This window comes from Danio rerio, chromosome 10, assembly GCF_049306965.1.
Source record: "Danio rerio strain Tuebingen ecotype United States chromosome 10, GRCz12tu, whole genome shotgun sequence".
In the NCBI taxonomy this organism is placed as follows: domain Eukaryota; kingdom Metazoa; phylum Chordata; class Actinopteri; order Cypriniformes; family Danionidae; genus Danio; species Danio rerio.
This window is the reverse complement of record NC_133185.1, coordinates 33237501-33264861: the sequence shown is the minus strand read 5'-3', so window position 1 is coordinate 33264861 and position 27361 is coordinate 33237501. Positions and strand designations below refer to the sequence as shown.

The 27361-nt window shown below is 34.2% G+C and overlaps 1 protein-coding gene across 1 annotated transcript in view; it reads left to right on the top strand.

The window, feature by feature from the left end:
- The window catches only part of cltca (clathrin, heavy chain a (Hc)), a 60471-nt gene that overhangs the window by 26641 nt on the left and 6469 nt on the right, over positions 1 to 27361 (top strand). The window contains 22 exon segments of the mRNA NM_001005391.2: positions 2595 to 2792; positions 4100 to 4300; positions 6972 to 7124; positions 7210 to 7332; positions 7480 to 7617; positions 9421 to 9585; positions 9683 to 9863; positions 14236 to 14399; positions 17801 to 17926; positions 18006 to 18148; positions 19146 to 19380; positions 19463 to 19585; positions 20830 to 20975; positions 21551 to 21734; positions 21997 to 22189; positions 22279 to 22436; positions 23071 to 23343; positions 23432 to 23599; positions 24271 to 24420; positions 24581 to 24712; positions 24794 to 24904; positions 27264 to 27361. The exon segment at positions 27264 to 27361 is cut by the window's right edge and continues 73 nt beyond it. Of these exon segments, the coding sequence (NP_001005391.2) occupies positions 2595 to 2792; positions 4100 to 4300; positions 6972 to 7124; positions 7210 to 7332; positions 7480 to 7617; positions 9421 to 9585; positions 9683 to 9863; positions 14236 to 14399; positions 17801 to 17926; positions 18006 to 18148; positions 19146 to 19380; positions 19463 to 19585; positions 20830 to 20975; positions 21551 to 21734; positions 21997 to 22189; positions 22279 to 22436; positions 23071 to 23343; positions 23432 to 23599; positions 24271 to 24420; positions 24581 to 24712; positions 24794 to 24904; positions 27264 to 27361 (3563 nt within the window).

Sequence of the window (27361 nt, the reverse complement as noted above, 5' to 3'; positions counted from 1 at the left end):
GTCAAATAAGTTTTTATTGAAGGCAAAAATGCAGGAAAATGGATTCTCTGTTACATATTTTGTCCACTTTTTAATTTATTTTAATTTATTTATTAAAATAATAATACAATATATAAAATAATCTAATATTTAAAACAATGTAACCATATATAATATGGTTTTAGTGGATTATCAGTGATTTAGTATTTTATTTTTATTAATGTAACAGTAAAATCTTAATATTGACGTTATTTTGTATATTAGCTGATGTTAACTTTTACAACTTTTGTTCTTTATGTAGTATTTAATATTAACATTTAAGATTTATAAATGCCGTGGAAATATTATACATATTTTTAATGTGAATTCATATAACTTGATTAAGGCTAACTGTAAAGATAGACCGGGCGAATGGGAGGCAAAGTGTCACAGAAGCCATTGATAAAAGTGAAGAGTGATTTTTATTTGGCACAAAGTGAAAAAATCCAACAAAAAGGTGAAAGTGACAAAATAGCAATAAAGAAAAATAAACTATACAATATTTACAAGCTTGTTTAGCTAAATCTAGAAAAAGATTTAAACGAAATCTGCCAATAACATACTGCAACCTACGCCTACAACTACCTATACAGAGTAAATGTTTGGGGCTCATTTATCATTGACCCCGCCCATGGGTTATACCATTCTACACGTTGTAGGGTAACATGTAGACAAATAATAAATAGGGCATTAAACAAAAGAATAAATTAATGCAAGCAAATAAATATTTTTACAAAACCCAAAATATAACACAACAAACAACCAATACAAATATTTAGATTTTTATTACTGACCGTTAGCTAATGTTAACACATGCAACTTTTCTTTATGTATTAGTATTTAATATTAACATTTAAGATTAATAAATGCTGTGGAAAACTTGATTAAACCTTACTCTAACGTGTTATCAATTCATCTTAATATAACATTCCCTCGCTTGTCTAGTCGAATCCATGTTCAAGTACATACAGGTTAAGTGTCTATTAAACATCACAAGTCAGTTTTATTGCCTTGCGGATGTCAGCATTTCAGCCTAGTAGCTAGAAATCGTCCTTCCGGGTTTAATAAGAGCTGTACCTCCAGAGAAATATAGCTGAACACTGTGCTTTTGATGGGCTTTTGGCAGCATCCGTTTGTGTCTCTTGGCCAAACATCTACAGTAATAATGTCAGACTTTACAAGCATCTCTCAAACACTCCTCTTGCTGGTCAGTAATTCCTAGAGATCTTATTGAACTGTTTTACTGGAAAAACTATTTAAGTCAAGACCCTGTGAACTAACAAAAACAGTTCTCGCCATGCTTCCCCAGTTGATTGATTACATTAAAAAAAAGGTTTTTAAAAATGTTATTGAAAATCTGCTTTTCTAGTACAAGAATTGAAACATTGGAAGTCAAATTCAATTTATTATTATTATTGTTTTAATATGTTAGTCAAGTTTTCTTTATAATTTATTTTTTATTTTTGAATTTCTTGTAGAATAAAATGTTAAAATATTATCAATAAACTAAATGTTATAAAATATAATCTGGCAAATAATATTGTAAAGACTACAGCACTTCTGAAGTGCCTTTTAAAAGTATCTTTTGTATTTAAATTTTCAGACATAAGTGTCATGTGAGTGTGACAAAATGAACAGTTGAAATTTTGATGGTTCTTTAAATTAGGAAAAAGAGAGAAAAAAAAACACATCCCCATATCTCAAACTTGACTTTGTTTTTTCCCGTCTTGCTTTAAGACGTATTTTTCATGACATCTTTGTTGAAAGTGTACACCTTCCACTTCTCATTGCACTCTTCCTGATCATGTTACATACTAGAAGACGGCTTAGCTTCAGCTGATACGAGGTGTTATGTTTTCTCATTAAGGGTCATGGAAAGGGGATATTAGATAGCAGTTCAGCTAAAATATATATCCGATTCCAGCTGCTTTTATGCTGGTGAATGTGACCAAGATTTGTTATATATTTCATACATTTAAAGTTATACATGTTAAAAGCATTTGAAGGGTTTAGATACCGGCGGATATGTCTGAACTTGTCTGAAGATGCTAAGTTCTGTTAAAGCTTCGTTGAGAAATAAGACCATTTGAAGTATACCTATAACAACAATAAAAAAAAATCTATTATATATAAAATACTAATTTATTAATTTAAATTGTAGTTATAATAAAATGATTAGTGATGATGATAATGATTATGATGGATGATAATCATAATAGACTTAGAAGTCTATTGCATTAATAAATAATTTTGTTAGTTATTTAATTGCATTGAAACTCTTAAGAGTTTAAGAAATGAAAAACACTCAAATGTTAAAAGAATGGGAGAGTCATTACTTGCCAAAATATGTGTTAATATAATTTTTAAAATAGAAAATTTCTTTTGCATGTTTAATTAAAAAATATGGCCTCAGAGTTATTCCTCCTTCTTTTTCTAGTTTCTTCTATGTAACCGTAATATGTGGAAATGAATTGCCTCGCCTGTATCTCAATGTCTGTGGATAAGGTGTAAAGGCAACTTAATAATGAATATAAATTGCAAACTTGATGTCTTTTTATTGTGTGTTTGTATTCTAGGTGTTGTCAGTGTGTGTTGAGGAGGAAAACATCATCCAGTACATTACCAATGTGCTGCAGAATCCAGACCTGGCTTTACGGATGGCAGTCCGCAATAATCTGGCTGGAGCTGAGGAGCTGTTCGGACGCAAGTTTAACAACCTCTTTGCCGGTGGAAATTTTGCAGAGGCAGCTAAAGTAGCTGCTAATGCTCCAAAGGTTAGGAGAACACTGCTGTAATAAATGTTTATAAGAATAACTAAAATATTACTCATTTGATTTGATTATACCCGATTATACTGCCCCACCCAGAAAAAAATGTTTTTTAACTGTCACTAGTTAACAAACTCAATGCAAAAATTTTTTTAACACCCTATAATTTCTAAAATATCAGCTTCTACCAAATAGTTGATATGTCAGTTTATGGTAAAAGTACAGGGATTAATAAATATACTATGACAAATCTGAAAATATTAAGTGTAAATCATTTGTGCCAATCATTTAATTTCCTTTAACAGTCATTATTCAAAACAGTAAAACATGGTCAACAGTTTGGCAGAGCAGCAGTCAAAGGGTTAAATGAAATTTAGTAGTAATATGTTATTATTATTTTATTTATTTTAGTTAATATTGTATAAATTGTGTAATTTACTATTTAATTACTAATTTAATTACTAATATGTAATTTACTAATATTTCACCAACAACAAAAAAGATAGTTTGTATTGTTGCATTGCGTTCTTTTATTGAATGAACTAAAACACTGTTAAAAAGTCACATTTAAGTTTCTTAAAGAAATTAATTTGAATTACAGAAGCTTAATAAATTAAAACGTGTACAAATATTATCCAGCGGCAGACCAACATTTTCTTAGCAAATGTGAAGGTATCTAAGAGTAAGTTCTTTTTTGCATTGAGAGTGACTTGTTGGAAAAATAATTTAGGAAAAAGCATCCTGGAGTGAGTTCTACATCTTTTCCTAACAAAAATGAAGTGTCATGGGCCAGCTGAGACCAAAAAGAATGACGTGCAGGACATTCCCCATAATAATAAAAATGAGTGCTAACTGTCCTCTGTGAACATAAATTACATTCTGGGGAAGGTGATAAATGCATTTAAAATAGTTTAAAGGGGATAAATTAGCTTTAATTGTATTGAATTATTTTCATTAATCATTGTACCTGAATACCTTTATTGTATTTGTCTATGCTAGTCAATTTATTATTAGATTAAAATGAGATGCACTCCCCTACAGAATCATCCCAAATCAATCTAACATCAAGTTATTTTCAAGTAGAGATCAAGTTGAATAATGCAATGTTAATATGGCACAGCCTTATCACCAAAACAAATCTGTGCACACATTTCCCCCCCCTTGCTTAATGTTAATTGCATTATTTATAAAACTCACTTTGCAATAGAAATCAGCATTTTAATCTGTAATCAAGTGTAGTTGCATAAATTAGGACAGAAGTTTTATGGTATCATTCACTTGACTGATTTCTCATCTCTCCTCGTTTATCTCAGGGTATCCTGCGCACCCCTGACACCATACGCCGGTTCCAGAGTGTCCCGGCTCAACCAGGCCAGACGTCCCCACTGCTGCAGTATTTTGGGATCCTCCTGGACCAGGGCCAGCTCAACAAGTTTGAGTCTTTGGAGCTCTGCAGACCCGTCCTTCAGCAGGGCCGCAAACAACTGCTGGAGAAATGGCTGAAGGAGGACAAGGTATGTGAAGGATGTTTATCTACACACACACTCACAAGAGCCTCTTCCTTTCTCTCTCTCTCTCTCTGTGTGAGTGTGTGTGTGAGAGATCTAGGGAACAGGGTGTGCTCTTGTTGTGATTCTTGTTCACAAACAAAATGTGGCTCCATATTTTTGTACTGTAGGAAGGGTCTGTGTGAAAACAGGCTGCGAACGACTGTTTGTGTGTGTCTGTTATCTAAGATGTTTGCTTTAGATGTGATGTCATGTGTTTGCTATGTGGTATGAGGGCTGTTTAGGTTTTTTACGTCTAAAGCACAAGAGGGGTTTCGTTCCAGCCTGTTTCTTTTTCCCCAATCTCCACTTAAAATATCTGAAAATGTTTTTTTTTTGTTTTGTTCTCATAGTCTCAACAAGCAGTGGCTTGGTTTATTGATTATACTGACGGGATTGTTGTTCCACTACCATGATTTATTTGGAGGGTTGAGGAACATGAGCTTTTGCTTAGTTCTGGAAAACATTTTAATGGAATAAATACCAAAAAAAAAGTTGTTTTGCATTTAATTTGACTTTGCAATTCAACCTAGTGTTTCTGTCTTTAAAAAAAAAACTGTGTGTGTGTGTGTATGTGTATGTGTGTATATATATATATATATATATATATATATATATAATATATATATATATATATATATATATATCATGTATCATATGTATTAAATTTATCTTAAACTGCATGTAAAGAATTGTAGTGTTAAACAAAAATCGATGCTGCGTCCCAATTTATACTACGATTTGTACTATGCCCTAAAAGCATGTACTTTTTTGTGAAGGAAAAGTATATAGCTTTGAGTGTGTAACAGAACCTTATGCAAGCTTTGGGACATACTATTTCCTCGTTAACAGATTGTCATGCTGCTTAGTTATGAGCCCTGTCAATCATCGACACATCATCCACATTTCTGTCATATTTAATTTCCTACCTTATTGGAGAAGCAGCAGCAGGTTAATCTCCTATTCGCGAGTCTTTCATGCAAAGAAGTCTTTTGATAATTATGCATTTATACGTTAATGTCCAAACACATCTTTATAGAAGTTCAGTATTGTTGTTGCAGATGAAATGTAACACAGAAAATGCTATTTAAGTATTTTCCAGCTAGATATTAATTAACAGTCATGCAAACATCTTTCCGAAGCCTCTGCTTGACGGGTGCTCTTGTGTGTTCACAATGTTTGTAGTTGATTTACACTTTTCACCCGCTTTTGTAGTTCCAATCAAATTTACTCCAATGCGCAACGTACTGTGGGCAATATCAGCGGTTACACTATGGACGCTTCTACACTTAAACTTTTTACCAGAAATAGTAAACCATCCGGGAACCTGTGGCGTACTCTTTTCTACATACTATGGTTTAGGACATACATCGCATAGGATAGTATGCAAATTGGGACGCAGCATTTTAGCTTTGAACTTTCAATTCATCAAGGACTCTTGAAAAATTTATATTGCCATTTCACAAAAATATTAAGCAGCATAACTGTTTTTTGACTTGTATAATAGTAAAAAACAATTGACAAAATAAATGTTGTTTAATTCAGCCTCAAAAGCTTTAAAGGATAAAGCTAAAAAGGATATAAAGATTAGTATCTTTGTTCAACATAAAGTATATTCTATAAATGCTTTTGCAATATTACAGAAGACTTGTATTTCAACTAACTGCTGTTATTTTGGACTGTTTATCAAGCATTAATGAAGAACTGTCACTTTTTACACACAAATATGAATCGGTACAACTGTTTTTAATATTTGTTACGAACCCTTTTTTAATCAAATCAAGAAAATAATTAAGTCATGAAGGGAACGCAACATAAAGAGTACACATGAACTAAGTTGTCTAAATTATTAAATTTATTACAACCAAAATAATCCAACAAATCATGTGTTACAACTAAATAAGAATGAATAAAGAATCAATAACTCACGTTCTCCAACAACATACAACACTAACCAAAGACTAAACAACCCAACAATTAACAAATTAGAGCAAAGTAAGACTTAAAGAAAACAAAACAGTAAATTAAAGAAACGAAAGAAGCTTGATGGCTGGCTGTGAAGTCTCCTCTGTCTCTGCTCAAGGATGGTCCGTATTTATAGCCAATTTCAATAAGTGCAACTCGCCGCAGGTGCGCAAAGGCGGACTCTATAGGAAACGAACAGTGAGTGACGTCATGACACACACGCAAGCACAGAGACAGGCACTAGAGAGAAAAGGCAACAGCCGTAACATATTGGTAATGAATAATAAAGTAACAGCGTATCAAATTAAGCTTTTAATTTGTTTAATGTAAACTCATACAATACCTTTCAAAAAATGTGAAAAAAATATTACCTTTATTAATCTATAATGCATTGAGTGCAAAAATGTTTTATATACATATTTATATATTTAAATGAATCCTATTATTTTGAACTTTCTCATCAAGGAATCCTGAAAAAGCAATAATCTTTTTCACAAAATTGTATAATAATAATAAATGTTTCCTGACGCACAAAATTAAAGTAACTTCTAAACGATCATGTTAACACCCCATAATTGCTTTACATCCTTTGTTTCTTAAATAGATCTTAAGAATTAAATGTCTGTGAGTTTGCTGCAATAAAAAAATGTGACCATTCTATTATTCCCTTCAGCTTGAATGCTCAGAGGAGCTGGGTGACCTGGTGAAGTCTGTGGACCCGACTCTTGCTCTCAGCGTCTATCTGAGGGCCAACGTACCCAACAAAGTCATTCAGTGTTTTGCAGAAACTGGCCAGTTCCCTAAGATTGTCCTGTACGCCAAAAAGGTCAGTATGTTTTCAAGTTCGATAGAAAAGACTTGTGTAACCAAATGAAAGTGATCTGAACGCACATTTCATTTGGTGATTATAGGTGGGCTACACTCCAGACTGGATCTTCCTGCTGAGGAACGTGATGCGGATCAGTCCAGATCAGGGTCTGCAGTTTGCTCAGATGCTTGTTCAGGACGAGGAACCGCTGGCTGACATCACACAGGTCAGAGATGGAGCAGGAAGAGAAGAGATGAAAGTGCAGTGGGAGGTTGAGAAGAAAGAAACTAGAGGAGGAGAATTTGACATGATTTAGAGAGAAATCATGTTTGATGTGCTTTAAATGAATTTAAGCTTTTTTTTGTTCTTCCAGATCGTTGATGTGTTTATGGAGTATAACCTGGTCCAGCAGTGCACTTCCTTCCTTTTAGATGCTTTGAAGAACAACCGGCCATCAGAAGGACCACTGCAGACCCGTCTGCTGGAGATGAACCTGATGCACGCACCACAGGTACATAATGCAGAAAAACACTGAAACACATCTGCGCACACTTTTTGTCAATTATTAATCAAATATAAAATAAACATGTCATTTAAACATGATTAAAATAGCACTCTTTCGAAAGTGGATAAAATGTCAAAGTTCCGTTCCAAGTGCACTGCATTTGAAATAAGCTGTATAAATGTAGAAAAGAAGCATAACATATTCTTGAAATCTGATGATACAGGGTTTCTGCAGGGTCTTAAGTGTCATTGTCTTAAATGCCAAAATCTAAATTTTAGGCCTTAAAAAGTCTTAAATTTACTGAAATGTTGTGTTATCGATCTTAAGTCTTTTGAAACGTGTCTTAATTTTCTTTTGTTCGTGTATTGCTACAAGGGTTAGGCCGATAGACGATGCCATCGTCCATCGCCGATGGCCAATAGACAAAACAATGCTGAGCTGGCATCGCCGATCCTCCGCCTCCTTCGCAAACCCGCCCGCGAAAAATACAAACTAAGGCCCTGTTTGCACTAATATGTCTTAGTATTAAAACATCTTAATATTAAAATATTAATTGTGCTGAATTATAATTTTTTTGATAAGGCAAATAAAAAATCTTTTCCATTTGAGAAATTACTTAGTGTTTAGCCCTTTATGAGTCTAAAATTCAACTTATGTTGGTCTTAAAAGTGTTACATTTAACTTTGTGAAACCTGCAGAAACCCTGTGATAATATATAAACCAACTGCCAAAAAGTAGTTGGGCTGTGATATCAAACTTTTCGCTACATGATTATATCGGGCAAAATGATTCACTTTAGCGATATTGTTACATGTATTGATATAAAAAAAAAAAGAACTTGTATATTTTGTTGGTTTATTTTTGTTTTTGACTCAAAAATCGCATAAAATGCACAAACTCGGTAGAAAAGACTAAAATATCAACCGTTTTTAGACTATAACACTGGTACAAGTTTTATTTTTCAGTTTCGGAGAATAACAGCAATTTTACTTTTTAGTCCTTACATTTTTAAATGGAAGTAAAATTTAATTCACATCAATCAGATGTTTAAATGAACTACCTTCATAGAACTGATCTGCTTTATCACAATAGGGCAGAAATATTTATTTTATATTTATTCAATACAGTGACAAATGCAGTGTTAAGCATTCTATTTTAAATTTGCGTTATTCTTGTAAAAATGTTCAAGATGACTTCAAGAACACTGACAAACCAAATGCAGTTGCAATCATGTGTTAATTCTCAGTTAAAACATCTCTACATGCTTTTTATTCAGCCACAGTTAAAGCTAACATCCACATAAGGGCTTAACATGCTTTTGACAGATTTGTTTGCCTACCTTGTTTCGAGACTTCCGGTCTCATTCACTTCCATTGATTTCAGGCGTTAAAAACAGCTGGTTATGCTGCTTAATGATGCAAACTTGTATTTTCTTATTATTATTCTTTTTATGAATAGTCACAAACACACTTATGTGTAGAGCAAGTAATTTTACTGTTTACTGACATTTATTTTTCCTTGTCATTTCTCCTATAGGCAACTAAATAAGACTAAAACAATCGCAAAATACAAACACACTTCCGCATTGCAGAATACAGTCATTAATCTTGTGCTTTTGCCATGCCACTGCCTGAATCTCAGGTTGTTTTATAATTGTTATTCTCAACATGTCCAGTTGTAATGTTGGCTAATATGTAATTACTGTGGTCAGCATTGTCCAAAATAAAAAACAGCAACACCCCAGTCCTCATCATCGCATTAGTTATTTTACTATTAGTCACTATTTTCAAGCACAGTGGTCTCTTACAGGTTGCAGATGCCATCCTAGGAAACCAGATGTTCACCAACTACGATCGTGCCCACATCGCCCAACTGTGTGAGAAAGCAGGACTTCTTCAGAGAGCTTTAGAGCATTACACCGACTTGTATGACATCAAACGAGCTGTCGTGCACACACACCTGCTCAACCCGGAGGTACACAACAAGTCTTTACATTCATGCCCAATTAAAGTGCAACCACCTGCCTTTTCCTTTTGTTTCTCATGGTATTGGTCTCTGCTAATGTCTGCAGTGGCTGGTCAACTACTTTGGCTCTCTGTCAGTGGAGGACTCTCTGGAGTGTCTGAGGGCCATGCTGTCTGCTAACATCAGACAGAATCTCCAGATCTGCGTCCAGGTGGCGTCCAAGTATCACGAGCAGCTGAGCACACAGTCCCTCACCGAGCTCTTTGAGTCGTTCAAGAGTTTTGAGGGTAAGAAGTAGATCCAGCATGATTCAATTATTCTGTCTGTGTTATTGTCTGCTATCATGCAAAGCTTTCACATTCAAGGAAATGCAACTAAAAGGAAACATTTTAGTTTATTTTGCAATTTTGTAGGTTTTTCCAAATAAGATTTTTATGCACTTTAGTCTTTTTTTTTTGTTTGTTTTAAAGTTAAAATAAAAGTAGAAAATTTAAATATAAATTAAATGATCAGAAATGGTTCATGTTTATTCACGACCAAAAACATCATCTAATTGACCCTTCGCTAAGGCACACCCGAAAACTGCCACACACCAATCGTGGCTTAGCAACCATAGCTACGTTCAGGAGGTCTGTCAAGCTTTCGAGCGAGAGAAACAAGACAAATGGTTGTGCATATGGATTGTGCAAATCTAATACCCGGCAAGTTTGGACGGGGTGTTTTTTTTTCTTTTTTTTGCCTTTCCAAAACCTAAAACTCAAGGGAAGAAATGCCAGCATGGATCAAGCTCTGTGAGGGGCACTTAAAGAGTGGGGTTAAGTTGGATTTGTTTTGATATTCCTGACACATTCAGTGATAGACATCAATAACTCACACACCTTTTTAACTCAAACATCTTTTTTTTTTCTTTTTTTTTCGCTTCATATTCTGAGCACTGCTCTGTTTTAAGCCAGGGGTGTTCAAACTCAGTCCTGGAGGGGTGGTCTCCTGCTGAGTTTATCTTCAACACACTTGCCAGGAAGTTTCTAGTATATCTATTAAGAGATTGATTCAGGTGTGTTTGATTAGGGTTGGAGCTAAACTCTCCAGGACACCGGCCCTCAGGGATCGAGTTTGGACACCCCTGGTTTAAGCCCTCGTAATAGCTGTAAGAGCAAGCACAGTCCAGTCATTTTTTTCATCTGTTTCAAGCTATAAATATTTGAAATTACATATCAACAGGATGTGATCACAAACTGAGCACTTCGGATCACCTGCAGCTATTTCTCAGTAATGTATAACCCCCATGTCAAAGCTACAATTCACCAACGTTTTCAGCGACTAGAAATTTAGTCACTGGTCACATTGTTATAGTGGGTTAGTGTCTGCTTTTATATGTGGTGTCGGATTAATATTTACTGGTAGGGAAAATCTATTTGTTCACATCTGCTATTTATACCTTGATTTGCAATTCAATTGAATAATTTTTTCCACTTAACTGCAAATAAGAATAGAAAAAGTATAAAAAGCACAAAAACATACTGACAGTTATAGGTACTTTCCATTGCTATGGGTTCATTGATGCTTTATTTGGCACAAATCCATCAATTTCGGCTTTTTGGCTGTTCTTTCTATAAATGAATTATGTGGAAACACTGTCCATGCGTGTTTCCTCTTCGGTTAGTAACACTATATTTCTTTGCGCAATAATAGTCTATCAGGCTACCAATCTTCAGCCAATTGATCGGAGCATACCTATTATTAAATTAAATTCGATATAAAAAATAATATTTCAGTTACTGCACCTGAATACTGTCAGACTCGAAAAACAATAAACTTTTATTTCAATTGTATCTTTTTATTTTGTTTAGTTCCTTATATTTTATTTAGATGCACTTCTCTATAGAATCATCCAAACCTATCAAAAATTATAATTTTTTTTCCATATAGAGATATTCAAGTCATCTGGTGTAATTCTTATCGCAATATATATTGCAGAATAACAATATATCGCAATGTTAGAGTTTTTCCAATAATGTGCAGCCATACTTTAAAGACTACATTGTTTGGCTATCACATATATTTTGCTTTTCAATATTTCTCTATTTGTTTGACCCTTTAAATAACATAAAACAAAAAGAAAATAGTAAAAAAAAAATTTGTGTACATTTGGTTCCTGAAACCTCTCAAAGAACATTTGATTTTTAGTTTTAATGATAAACTGTTTGCAAAAGGTCAACCAGTATTTAAAATGACCGTTAAAGGGTTAAATTGATTTTCAAAGCTAAATGCATAAATTTGTTATCGAATGACTTCTCAAAATAAATCCTTATGTGATAATCACAAACCACTGTAAGGTTCACAACGTTTATTCAAAACCAATAAAACATTGAATCAACCATACATTTCTCCTCAAAATATAAATCCCACCAGGAGTTTATATTGCCCATGTAGTTTCATCTGATACATCTGGCAGACCTAACACTTCTCTTAGCAGACGCTGCCAGAAAACAATTCTTGGGTCTATTTAAACTTGTACATAAACACTCGTGGTCACTCTGCTGGTCGCCTTTCATAGTGCAGACACAATTTGACTGGTATCTTGGCCGTATATTGCCTCTGTTCGGAGTGTGGAGCAGCATGTAGCCTTCCGTTCTGGGCAAAGTAGGACAAAAGGTTTTGGCAATCAGAGAAGGCAGCAGCACCGGGCCTGCGGCCACCCACAATCCCTCAGGCTTTTCACATGACTGCAAGAGTAAGAGTGCTTTAGACAACAAGCTCGATTTTAATGGAAACGCAATGCTCATGCAAATGTAGCGGTCTGATCCGTAATTTATAGGGTTTGTGCACCCTGTCATCATTTACTCACCAACATGTTGTTCCAAACCGGTTTGGGTTTCCTCCATGAAACACAAAATATTTGAAAACAAGACTGTGCTGGAAAATAGGGAAAAAAATTGACATGGATATCAGCGTACTTCCCCTGTCGTTTTGATTACATTAAGAGGTGTAATCCTTTATTCTATTAAGAGTTGTCTAAAGTGTTATGTTTAATTATATGTATACAGCATAATTCTGTTTAACCTGCACTACGGCTGCATAATATTGAACAAATATATATAATTTTAATTTTGCCAAATATGATACGATCCAGGATTAACATCTATGTTGATTCTGGAACAAAGTTTTTGTTCGAAAATGTAACCCATACCTATTCCCTACCTCTAAACCCAGCCATAACTGTAAATTATTCCCAATATCAGAGGGGAATAATAGTTGAATAACAATCATGTAGAAGTGCATAAGCCTAAGCTTAACATAAACTGTAAATGTATTCCTTAATTTCTCATTGGCTGATTGGATTGTTGTACCAGCATCAACATAGATTTTGATCCAGGAACAAGTCCTACTTGGTGAAATCATGTCGGTTGATATTTTTTTCTGCAATTCTCTTAAATTGAATTGCTTTATTTGAAAAATGTATTCATTTAATAGTCTAATTGGCATTATTCTGGAAGATTATAGGGATTATTGTGTATTATTATTGGGAAGATAGGAGTAAAATGTTTTACCTCACGGTATATGCAGGTACAGAAATTTACTCAAATGTTAAATAACACCCACTGTATAGTCTTCATTGTATAAATAATTCAATAAATGCATCTTTGTTAGAGTTACAATCAGTAATTGATTCAGGCAATTTCATGTGCCTGAATACTTAGTCACAGGCTGTAAAAACACATACAATGGTAAACTTTCACTCCTTTTAGGTTAAACTCTTTAGTTACTGCAAAAATCTTATGTTCTGAACTGTGGCACCTAGTAAAATGTAATGGCAATATATAAACTTCCTGAGATGTGACTATTGCCGATGTACACATTGCGATATCGATGCTGAAATGATATATTGTGCAGCCCTAATATGTCAGGTTTAAAATTCTAGAATAAAACTATCAAGTTTGGAGTCTTTAAAAAAAATACCTCCCAATTGGAATCTACAGACACAAATTGATAGGTGTGCGACAAAAAAAGAACACTTAAGTAAATTTTTCTGTGATTTCTTAACATTAGATTAAACTTTATTAAAGCCCAGAATTTCAGAACTGCATGAACGGTTTTAACCCACAGTGTCTCATGTTATGATAATGTAGTAAAACGATAATCACGAGTAATAATGTTTACAAATTAAGCTTTTTCGACAGCATTTGTGGCCTTATTATATGTATTTAGTTTTTTAAAATCCATATTGGTAAGGAGGTTTCATTTCTTCAAATTTTTATACTTTGCATTGTACTTTTGGGATTGTCAGGACTGGAAGGTATAGGTCACCCAAAAAAAGAAAATTACCCTTCGTTTCTTTTCCCTCATGTGCTTTTAAACCTTTAAAAGTTTATTCTTTTGAACACAAAAGAAGATATTATGAAGAATGACAGTTGTTTGCTGGCATTGACTTCCATAGTGTATTACTATGAAAAATACCTATTTTTCGACATGAATAAAAGCTTTTAAGAAGTGAAGGGGAGGTTAAATAATGGCAAAATGTTATTTTTGGGCAAACTATTTCTTTTAAATGACAAAACAGCACTATAAAAGTATCTAAAGGTCTATAAAGCTCAAACCGCAACCAGACGTCTGTCCAGTAAAAGTCAAGTGTCATTTCTCGTTCTCTTCTGCTTGCAGGCCTCTTCTACTTTCTCGGCTCAATCGTAAACTTCAGCCAGGACCCAGAGGTGCATTTCAAATACATCCAGGCCGCATGCAAGACGGGCCAAATCAAAGAGGTGGAGCGCATCTGTCGGGAAAGCAACTGCTACAACCCTGAACGTGTCAAGAACTTTCTCAAGGTACTGCCAAGACTCTGTCAGTGCAACCAGACTAGAAATGATCCATAGCCAACCACAAAAAGCACATTATATTCTCTAGTTTCTCATCTGTTAAAACTCTTTCCATCTTTTCCCCTTCATTACATTTCCTGTTTTGTTCACTTCTACCGATCTGTCTTTTGTCATTTAAGTACAAGCCATTTGCCTTTTCAGATGCAAGTGGTTTTCTTTTTGGAAAAAACAATGTTTTTTTTTTTTTGTTTATTAGTCCCAAAAAGATTTTGGGTTTGGTGCAAGTTCCAGTAGGAATATTTGTGGTATTTTCAATTATCAGATTAAAATTAAACTTATTGCAAGTCACAACAAACTGTGTTTTAAAATGCAAGAAGTATGTATATAAACAAGCCACAACTAATACTGTTTACATATACTGTAAACCGCATTTGTGGCATAATGTTGTTTGTAAGACTTACACATGTTGTTGCTTTATTTTATTTTACAATTCATTTCAAATTTTAATTAAATCCATTTTATTAGTTGTATTAGTTTTTTTAATCAGCATTGGTGAGAATGTTTGTTTAATTTCTTCAAATTTCACCATTCAAATATACTGAAGTATACGTTTTACTGTAAAACAAACTTTTAAACCAATTTTCCTCGGACACAAATATGAGAAGTCTTATCCTTTGACCCTTATGTTGATTTCGGTTCATTGTTTTATCATCAATATCATGACATAAGATTGCGGATTTACAAAATCCAATACACACTAGATTCTCCTTTTAACAAATAACCCAATATAAATCAGGCAGCTGATTCTAGTGTATTTTTTCTAGTTTTTAGCATCTCACTTTCACTCTTTTGTCCTGATGGTGGTTGTTATTATCTCATCTCCTGTGCTTTACGTTGTACTTTTGGGATGGTCAGGACTTGAATCAGGTAAATTCACCCTAAGCACTACAAGCCTCCCTTTTAATTTATTCCCTTTTTCTCTTTTTTTTCGTCACCCCTTCTTTTCTCCCAGTGCTCAGTATAGAAGGATTAATACTGGGATTGGTGTGTGCCCTGCACATACAGGGAAGAACAGCCCTCTCTCGGCCTGGGGGATGAACACAGCGAGTGTCCAGGCTCAGATCGATCCTGTGGTTTTTGTGGTTGTGTGTCGACGTGTGTTTGGCTGTGGTTGATTTGTGGTGAAGCATAATTATACTCTGCCAGCTTAGATGGTGGATCTGGAGAGCCTGGTTTTCTGGAATGAGTTTGAGACTTGTTTAAATGTGCATTCCATTCGATAATTAGTGGACTTTTGAAGTGTGCCATCTACAATGAGATTCGTTTCTTCGCAGGACGCTTTGTAGGGTATAAGAAAAGGGAGCATTAAAACAAAATTTCACGTTAAGTAGAGATAGAAATTTACTCGCCAGTCATTGAGCAAGTTTGAGTAAAATAACACCACTGAGGCTCCAGTATTGTTGTTATTTAATTACTACCAGATGAGTGTTGCATGTTTGCAGATTTAAAGTGCAGGCAACAGGTAATTTAAACGAAAATGCATGATTAGAGTTAAATAAGATAACACATTTCATGCAACCACACTGTTTATTTTAATATTAAACACCACAGCAGACATGTTTAGTATTCATAATGGATAAATTTAATGCAAGTTTTGTTGTTAATTAAATTAACAACAGACCATTATTTTATTTGATAGTCATGAATATATTTTTTATAAAGATGTATAATATATTAATTTACGTTATACATTATTACAGAGTTTTATTTTGTCATCAAATCTTAAACTCATATGCATGACATTGTTGAATTATTTGGGTTTTATTTAACTGGTTCTTTCATATTTATAATAGTTATTTTTATGTTTTCATAAAAGTTTTTGCTATTTAAGCTATAAATTTCATCACTGTTTTTTAATTCAAATGATCTTTTCTAGTATTCACATTTTGTAGTATATTATTTAGTTACTTTTTTATAGTTTTTATTGCTTTACGATCTACTTTTATTATTAAATATTTACAATATTCGAACTGTAAATTACTTCTTTGGGTTTAGAAAGCTAGTTTTTGTCATTGTTTTTTTATTTCTTGTTTTCTGATTATTTTAACTAATAACTTGTTTTATTGCTTTAATATTAACTCTTAAATTATATATATATATATATATATATATATATATATATATATATATATATATATATATATATATATATATATATATATATATATAACCTCCATGGCTTGAGTTTTCTTTGGATGTGATGACATTGCAGGGTTTTCTGAATGAGAATTATAGAGAAGTTAGGGAACCGTGAACACTGTAGAGAGTCAGGACATGTCGAATGGAACGCACCACAAGTGTAATTCTGTTCTGTTTAAGACTTCACTGCCTCTGTAGTTTGTAGACAAACTTCAAGTTTTGAAGGTTGTGGAGGTCGATCTGTGGAGTGTTTTGTACAATCCCAGTTCATTAATCCTGTATGTGTTGTAACCTGCGTTGTGTGGCAGAAGAATAGTTCCATGTTGTAGCCGGTAGGGGGAGCAGTCATGCCATCTCAAAGTCTGAGATGATTCAAGCTTTGTGTTCAGTTTTTTAAACCACTAACCACACAATTCTTTTAAAAAAACATCTTTTGTGGACTACTGAAATGCCCTTTAATCTTGTTTAGTACATTGTACATTTGTCATAGTTAAATGTCTTTTATATGTTTATATTTGTTGTATTATGTCTTTAAATTATTTTGTTTTTTTATTCTTAATCTTTTAAGTCTTTGTTAATTAAATATTTAGCGGTTTTTATAGGACTATTTTTTTTTGTTAGTTTGACTAACTTTACCTTTCACAATTTTTATTGTTTTTTTATAAACTTTACTTTTTGTTTTAATATTAAATTTAGTAAACCTTTCTAATTATTAAATACATGTTAGGTTTTTATTCAATGTGTTTTTATTGTTTTCATATTTATCTTTCCAATTACACATTAGTATTTCCATTTCAAGTTAATTAAATGGTTGGATTTTATAGAACTAGTTTGTTATTGTAATAGTTATACTTTTTTAAAATGATAAATTCCTACATAGGTTTTTTTATTGACTTATGTACCTAATGTTTACCTATCTTGTTTAACAAAAAGACTTTTGTTTTTTTGACTTTCTTTATTTATTAACAGTAGGTTTTTTTTTTTTTTTTTTTGTAGAATTTATCATAAGTGATTTTACTTTAACAACTAAAGCCAAATCTGCTTTATAAACTTGAATTTTGTTATCCATTTGCTAAAACTAATAATAGTTTACTTTAAGTACAAACTAATATTTCATTTTTTTTGTCTTTAAAATTGTTGAGAATGGAGACAATTTCTTATCTAATGGCTTCTGATGTGATCTTTTTGTCTCCTCGTCATTTGACCAACAGGAAGCTAAACTCACTGACCAGCTGCCTCTCATTATTGTGTGCGATCGCTTCGACTTCGTCCACGACCTTGTTCTTTACCTGTACAGAAACAACCTGCAGAAGTACATCGAAATCTACGTCCAGAAGGTGAGCAACCTTCAGTTACTGCTCAACACAGCCTCTTTAACCAAGCACTGAACAAACAAATGACAATTTGCACTTGTAGGTAAACCCAAGCCGTCTGCCTGTGGTGATTGGAGGTCTGCTGGATGTGGACTGCTCTGAGGATGTCATCAAAAACCTGATCCTGGTTGTACGGGGACAGTTTTCCACCGATGAGCTGGTGGCAGAAGTGGAGAAGAGAAACAGGTAAAATTGTTGCTTCTAAACACCCAATATCAAGCCAAAGATTAACAAAACGAAGCACTCATGAGGATCTTGGATTCAGAAGTACTCCATGATGGTTCAGTTTATTTTTGGTGATGTTTGTGTACCTCATAAGAGTTTCCAGATGAAGTTTTGATTGCACAAGTAAACAAACAGCAGTAGCTGGATTGTTTAACAACCACGCATGCAATCGCAATATAGTGTGTAGCCATTTTCAAGTTAATTTTTGTTTGGGTAAAACACAGTGGATGACTGGAGAGCAAAAATCTTATATAACAATTTAGATGGGATGAGTTTTAAACTCCCCCCTAAGATCAAAATACATGTTTGTGTTAAGTGTGTTAGTGTATGTTTGTCTTTTAGAGCAGTAGTTCATACAAAACTGAAAATTACCTATGAGTAGGCTCACACGGAATATGCGCGCACAGAATTCCGCAGATTTTTCGCAGAATTCCGCAGATTTTCAGCTCATCATTAATTCTGTTTATTTACTTGAGCAATTGTGTAAATCTGAATTTATTCAGTTTTTTATTAATTAATTTATTACTTTTTATTTCATATATTAAGGTTTTAGTTATGATACTCCGCTGGATACTGCCAAAATAATTTTGCAAAATCCGCAGATTTTTACCAAAATTCTCTGCAGAAATAGCAAAAAAACGTTCGCAGATTCCATCTGGCCCTGTCTATGAGTTTAATTCTTCTGTTGAACACAAAAGAAGCTATTTTGTCATGCTTGGACCCATCGACTTCCATTGTAGGAAAGGAATAATATGGAAGTCAGTAGGTACTAGCTAACAACATTTTTCAAAATGTCTTTTTTTTGTGTTAACAAAAGTTATTTTTTTTTTTTTCTGTTATTTTAACCCAATGTTTACCTCCCTGTTTACATGTTTCAGTTGAAATTAAGTTGCACATTGAACTAAGCTGCACATCGAAAGACGCTTTAGATGACTTTTACATGTTTTCACTTTTGTAGACTGAAGCTGTTGTTGCCCTGGCTGGAGTCTCGTATCCACGAGGGCTGTGAGGAGCCAGCTACCCACAATGCCCTGGCCAAGATCTACATCGACAGCAACAACAACCCAGAACGCTTCCTGCGGGAGAACCCATACTACGATAGCCGCGTGGTGGGGAAATACTGCGAAAAACGAGACCCTCATCTGGCCTGTGTGGCCTATGAGAGAGGAACGTGTGACCAGGAGCTGATCAACGTCAGTAACGCTTCAGCATGCATGAGCTTAAGTGCAGCCATTCAGCATGAGAATTGATCTTGATTTTGATTTTTCTCTACAGGTTTGCAATGAGAACTCGCTGTTCAAGAGTTTGTCCCGCTATCTGGTGCGCCGCAGGGACCCTGAGCTATGGGCCAGTGTGCTTCTGGAGACCAACCCCTTCAGGAGGCCCCTTATTGACCAGGTACACAAATATGTTACATTCATCTCTTACAATAGATTAACATGGCTCATGCAGAAACATAATGGTTATTCATCTCTTTCTATTCATTATTGGTCAAATGGACTATTTGCTGAATTAAATAGAATGTATTTATTATGACCAATAAACTTCTCCATCTGGAATTGACTTGAGTTTGTTACAATGCATTTTGTTATTTTAAATAATATTAAATAATAATAGTAATTGGGAAGAAATTACCAAGGTTTCTGCTGGGTCTTAAAATGAATTTCAAAAACTAAATTTTAGGTCTTAAAACGTCCTAATTTCACTGAAATATTGTCTTGTAGGTCTTAAATCCTTTTAAACAAGTTTTGATTTTCATCTATATCCATGTCTCCAATCAACATAAGTTCATCTCAAAAACACTTTCCATTTACCAATATGTTTTGAGGTTTTTTCTAAGTTATGTTAAAAATATCCTTGTATACAACAAGGGTTTACTTGTTTTGACACATTATTTAAAATATGTGGCAAAGAAATAACTAATTTGAATTTTTTTAGATGAGGCAAGTAAACCTTTTCCACAGGACAAACCGGGCCATTAGAAAAATCTTTAGTTTTAAAGTAAATCGAGAATAAAAGTTTATAGAAATTGACAAATGTATGAAAAGGTATATTATTATATACACAGTATTGTATATATAGCTATATTATCTGCAATTTAAAATGCTAATTAAGTTTGTTGTTAAATAAATTAAGTGTATGTTTTTATAAATAGATCTAAATCATATACACACTTTAGAACCACACTGCAAGAAATAGGTCATCTAAATTGTTTTTGCCCCACACATTTACTTGTATTTGAATACTTTGAATTTGTACATGCTTATTTTATTATTTGTTTATTTTTTTATTATATTTATTTTTATTTTTTTTTTTTTTGCAGATATAGGGTATTCTTAGAAAATTCATTGGTGTTTATAGCCCAGTATAAGACTGGAATTTCTTTCATAAAGGTGTTAAAGACTTAAATTTGACTTTATGAAACCTGCAGAAACCCAAGTTAAATGCATTTAATATAAAGGACATTTATTATATATTTATTTATATAATAGATTTTTTCAAATGGGCTGCATCAGTTTTCATTTGTTTTTATACAAAGCAACGTACAAATTTGGTAAAGATTTGTTTGTATATATGTAATAAAATTAACACACAAACACATGGATGGGAATGTGCTGTTGAAGTAGTTATGTGTGTTTTAGGTGGTGCAGACAGCCCTGTCAGAGACTCAGGACCCAGAGGAGGTGTCAGTCACAGTGAAGGCCTTCATGACTGCTGACCTGCCCAATGAACTCATTGAGCTGCTGGAAAAGATTGTCCTGGACAACTCCGTCTTCAGTGAACACAGGTGCAAAAGCTTAAATATTTTCCAGCATATCAGCAGTTGGAATGGAACATTATTATTGTGTGCAGTTTTATTCAGAGCATTTCCAAACTTAAATTGCAATTTAAATTAAATTTTTGTATCAGCAACATTTAGTATCAACATCAACCTCTTTCCTAACAGCTGTAAGTTAAGTAATTTAGTTCTGTTTATTTAGTTATTGTGAAGACCAAGCTCAAAACATAATTACATATTCATTTAAATAATGACACAGTCTGCAATTTAACACTAAATGATGAGGGAAAAATTCTTTGCCATAATAATATCAGAAACTTTATACATGACTGCATTCATTTTTATGGCTGCTCAAAAAAGGAAGTATTATATAGTATTAATAAAAGCTGGACATACTCCATTCGCCATATTGTCATTTTCATTTGACCTACCAATATCGAAAAGAGCTTTATTAAAAACATCAGAGTTTTCATGACAGAAGTGTTCACAGAGAAATTACCGTAACCGGACAAAAACAAAGATGATAAAGGAATTAAAACTATAAATGGGGTTTAACTGACTTCCAATCTTCATCCCATACCCAGAAATCTGCAGAACCTGCTCATCCTAACAGCCATCAAAGCTGACCGTACTCGGGTCATGGAGTACATCAACCGCCTGGACAACTATGATGCCCCAGACATCGCCAACATCGCCATCAGCAGCGAGCTGTTTGAGGAGGCCTTCGCCATCTTCAAGAAATTCGATGTCAACACCTCTGCAGTGCAGGTTTGCTCTTCAGCCACAATATTTATACTAGATATCAGCTTATTATTAAAAGCGTTTTTTAATAGTACGTAATATTAAAATATTTATTAATATCTCGAATTGTATCTTTATATTTCAGTTTTCATTTTAGCTAATGTTTATTATTTTAGTTTTGATACTATAATATTATCTTTATTTTAATAGAATATTTATAATTGCTTTTACTTTTTTTATTTATTAAACAGCAGTTAAAGAATGAGCTAATGCATCTTGTCATCCTCAGGTTCTGATCGAGCACATTGGTAATCTGGACCGGGCGTATGAGTTTGCGGAGCGCTGCAATGAACCTGCGGTGTGGAGTCAACTGGCCAAGGCTCAGCTTCAGAAGGGTCTCGTCAAAGAGTCCATCGACTCCTACATCAAAGCTGATGATCCTTCAGCTTACATGGAAGTGGTCCAAGCTGCTGACCAAAGTGGTGAGGCCTTTATCTAGTTCTCATTTTACATTTAGATGACTTTTCCCTCCCTCTGATTCTGTTGTTCATGACTTTATCACTTTGCTCAGGGAACTGGGAGGACCTGGTGAAGTTTCTGCAGATGGCCAGAAAGAAGGCCAGAGAGTCTTACGTGGAGACTGAGCTGATCTTCGCTCTGGCCAAAACCAACCGTCTCGCTGAACTGGAGGAGTTTATCAATGGACCAAATAATGCACACATCCAGCAGGTAAGACAAACATTTCTTTTTAGGATTTGCTTATTAATTATATATTATTGAGTCTTGTTTTTGTGCTGTTATTTGTATTTATGTGCATTTCTAGTTTTTAAGCTTATGATTTTTTTTGTTTCATTTATTACTTCTAAACTATTATTTGCTTTTTTTAATAAACATTTTTTTCCATTTTTGTTTTAATTTTTATTATCATTAGGGACCGAGCACCAAACGATGCAAGGCCCTATTGGAATTGCTCCGTTTATTATTTTTATTATAATTCTTGAAATATATTTCTGTTTAGCTTTATTTTCATTTGTTGAATTTGTTCATCTCAGTTTGTTAGATTTTTCCTCTAATACTTTAAAATATTAATTTTCATTTAATAACTTGTAAAATAACTAAACTTTCATTTAAACATTTCAATTTTCATTTTTGTTAACATTTTATTAATTTGTTCTTTTTTTCCCCTCCTTATTATAATTTATTAATCTAATGTTGATATATTTTTTCAACTATATTTTGAATTATTTTTCGAAATCAAACCGTTTTAATGGTTTAGTTAATGACAACACTGGTGAATAAGACATCTGCAAAGTCTTTCATTGTTTGTTTATTGAAGTTGGCTTATTTTATTTGTCTCGGTCAGGTTGGAGATCGCTGCTATGATGAGAAGATGTACGAGGCGGCCAAACTTCTCTACAATAACGTCTCCAACTTCGGCCGCTTGGCTTCCACTCTGGTCCACTTGGGCGAGTATCAAGCCGCTGTCGACGGTGCCCGCAAGGCCAACAGCACTCGCACATGGAAAGAGGTTTGCTTTGCCTGTGTGGATGGAAAGGAGTTCAGATTGGCTCAAATGTGCGGCCTTCATATCGTGGTTCACGCAGATGAATTGGAAGAGCTCATCAACTACTATCAGGTAAGTTTAGCTTCCTCTGAAAAAAAACAAAAAAACAAATGGTACAGCTTCAAGAAGTGGTAAAAGCTGAATTGATTTGTTTTTGTAGGACCGTGGCTACTTTGAGGAGCTGATCACCATGCTGGAAGCGGCGCTGGGGTTGGAGCGCGCTCATATGGGCATGTTCACAGAGCTCGCCATCCTCTACTCCAAATTCAAGCCACAGAAGATGAGGGAGCACCTGGAGCTCTTCTGGTCCAGAGTCAACATCCCAAAGGTACACTGCAGTTCTGAAGATGAGTGATCTTTCAGGATACATTTACATTGTATTTTTGCACAATGTTAGAGAATGTAAACGATCCTCATCTGTTCTAGTTTTCAGTATGTTTAAAAAGTGTCATGCACAATACATGACTGAAACTGCACGTCAGAAGCTAAAAGTAGCTTGTAATCATAGGACAAAATTGTAGTCTATTTGCAGTAATAAATTAAACAAATTAAAATGGCATTAGATAAACAACGTTGCTAAATTTAATTAAAGCTAATTCTCAGGCAATCACAGACTACAGTTATCCCATCAGGTGGCCAAAGTCTTGATTTTGGTCCATCTGCACTAAAACAACTCCAAAGTTTTCAAACTAAAAATGGGAACTGCAATGTTTCCAGAAGTCTCAAGTTCTGGAAAGGTATGGACGAGTAACTGGGGCAAACATTTGAAGTTTTCAAGTGAAAATGAGTTTTATTAATGTAGCCTCAGTTGCTGGTTTTGATCATCTCTCGCTTGATTCTGCTGAACAGCAGGTGTTCATTGATTTCTCCTCCAGCTTTAATTTAATTCAGCATGTAATCTGATATTCATTCTTGGTTTCATCTTTACTGTGCAGATGTTACAAAGTCTGTCTTCTTCGCTTCATGAATTTTATAAAAAAAAAATTCTGTCTATTTTAGGTTTTGAGGGCTGCAGAGCAGGCTCACCTGTGGGCAGAACTGGTTTTCCTGTACGACAAGTATGAAGAGTTTGATAACGCCATCATCACCATGATGAGCCATCCCACAGACGCCTGGAAAGAGGGACAGTTCAAGGACATCATCACCAAGGTACATTTTCAGATAAAGACACTTGCAGTAAACTTCTTTCCGGTTCACATGTTCTCCCAGTGTTGTGAAAACTGCTCCAATTAAAATAAAATGATAAAGTATATGTAAGATGTAAAAACAACACTAAGAAATAATTTAAATGACTTCCTATATTCTTTAGGTGGCCAATGTGGAACTGTACTACAAAGCCATCCAGTTTTATCTGGAATTCAGGCCCTTGTTACTGAACGACCTGCTCATAGTTCTTTCTCCAAGACTCGATCACTCGCGAGCCGTCAACTTCTTCAGCAAGGTAAAGAAAAAAAGAAAAACAGACCACAAATACATGCTGAACTTTTGGACTTTTTAAAAATCAACTTGTCTGTTTTCTCAGGTTAAGCAGCTTCCTCTGGTCAAGCCTTACCTGCGGTCAGTACAAAACCACAACAACAAGTCAGTCAATGAAGCACTTAACAACCTCTTCATCTCAGAGGAGGACTATCAGGTACAAACTACACCATAAAGCAGTTTTCTGACACCGTACAGTTTCAGTTTTCATACAAGACCATTAAATGTAAAAAAAAAATTTGTGTTATTTAATAATAAATTAGTGTATTTAGGCTGTTGTCGTTGTAAGACTTCATACACAGTAGTGACATCTGTGAGTTGAGTTGATCAGATAATCAGAAAGTACATTCTAATGGATTGTAGGTGGATAAGATGGAACAGACATTTTGCAAATAGTAACTACATTATGGACTAACTAAACATTATGACATTACCTCAGATATGATGTGTTTTAAATGCATTTTTCATTAGGCAGAAATGGAGGCGAAACCGATTTGAGAGAAAATGATACAGGGAAAAAGGCAATAAAAAGTAGGCCTACAGCGTGGGAGTGTTTTAGCGTGGTCAACAAGTCATTGCATGCTTGGGCTGAATATGGGCTGTAGTTTGTGTGTTGCAATGACAGCAAAAGCAATGTTTTCATTACAGTCTGAAGGGAGTAATTAAGCATGTTTTTTATTAAGGAAATGTAGGCTAATCTAGACAAACCAAACATGTTTCACAAATAAACATTCATTTAAAAGCAACTTAGGATAGCATATTATCATAGATAAGCACTGCACACATAAGGCTCTAGCATTAGTCACAGAATCTGCTGTCAAAAACAAAAGATCCACTAACATGATACTTAAAACACAGAAATTTAATATTTAACGTGCGCTAATACACTTATAATTGTTGCTGTAAATGATCAATCAGTCATGTTTGGCCATACTAATCAGTCGGACCAGAAAAAGATATGTAGATTACTAAAGACTGCTAAAATAACAAATCAAGCAGAATAGAGCCTATTAAATTTAGTTTGTCAGAATATTACACCTTTTCCTGCTTACTAAGTCATTCTCTAAATGATTTTAGCAGCTTACATGTTTTTTAGTGGTTTATACAGCATAAATAAGCAGGACAATGCGTTCAGTGGTATATTACTGTGCTATCCATGATATCGGTTACGTTTCTATCAAGGCCGTCCATACAGGTAACTGATGAGGTTAATGAAAGCACTATATTCATAATCCAAGTGGCTGTTTACAAAATGTATTTTTCCAAAAATGGGAATGTTTTATATGGATTTTATCTATTTCTTTACATGGAAAATGGCTTTTTTGTAACAAATGCATAAACCTGATAACGTGTTATAAAGCGGAGGTTTTGTAAATGCCATTGGTATCATGCCCATCTAGACATCCAAAAATGACAGTCTGCAGGGAGCTGTAGATTAAAGGTAGTGTTATTATTGCTCGGTTGTTTGCTAACGATACATCAGCAAAGTGTGAGTTTACTTCATTACAACTAACAGCGGAGATGCATTGTATGCACATAGCGGATGCTTTTGTATTTTTTAGTTCTATCCCGCTATCATCCAGTAAAGATATTTTTAATCTTTCTATGAAGGGTGGCAATAAACATTAAAGAGCCGATCCTCCCTATTTGCAACCCATACCGCTGAACCACCAGGGGACGCCCCTTGCTCTTAAATGTCAATCTTTTCAGTGCTTTCACTTTATTTAGGCATGAAAACTTTTTGAAATAAAAATGGAGGGATTCCCCTCCTTTCCATCACAGGTGCCGTCACCCCTCCTTTCCAATCCTCAAAACAGTCAAGTAGCGGTGCTTGACTTTCAACTGACGTGCTCCATAGTGATAAAGATGTATCCAAACAGATTCTGTACATGCGATTTGAAGCAGAGCGAAAGTCTGGGTTTTGGGTGCATGTTTGAACAGACATATACACATAATAATAATAATAATATCTAAAGATGTCGATCTTGGTGGGTTGTCTTTCAAACACAACTTATTTTGTCCTAAATAAGCATAAAAAGTTAGGTAATCAATTGAATGCTTTCATTATAACGTTAGATTTGTGCATTTTTAAAGTGTCACCTCTGTTATTTAATGTGATGAAACGAGATATGGGCATATCCCTTATTTTCACATCCAAATGTTGACAGATATGGGTTCTGTTTACTAAGGTCACCACATCAAATACTGGCTGGGGTATGTAAAACATAGTTTTTGGTTTTTACAAATGTGCAAATGCTGATCAGCATTGTCATGTAGGGAAAAACATTACTTTTTCTTTTTCTTTTTTTGCTAGATTTTAGTTTGTTTGAAACTCAATATCAAATGAAAAAAAAAGGTGGATAGAAAAAAACAGATTCACGACTTCTAAGAATCGATATGAAATCAACATTATTTTTTAAATACAATATACAGAGAAGTTTGTTTGTTTGTTTTTTTGGCTCAGCACTACTGTTACAGTCTAATATCTCATAACCCATTCCCCCATCTTATCGCAGGCCCTCAGGACGTCCATAGACGCGTACGATAACTTCGACAACATCTCTCTGGCTCAGCGTCTGGAGAAACACGAGTTAATTGAGTTCAGGAGAATCGC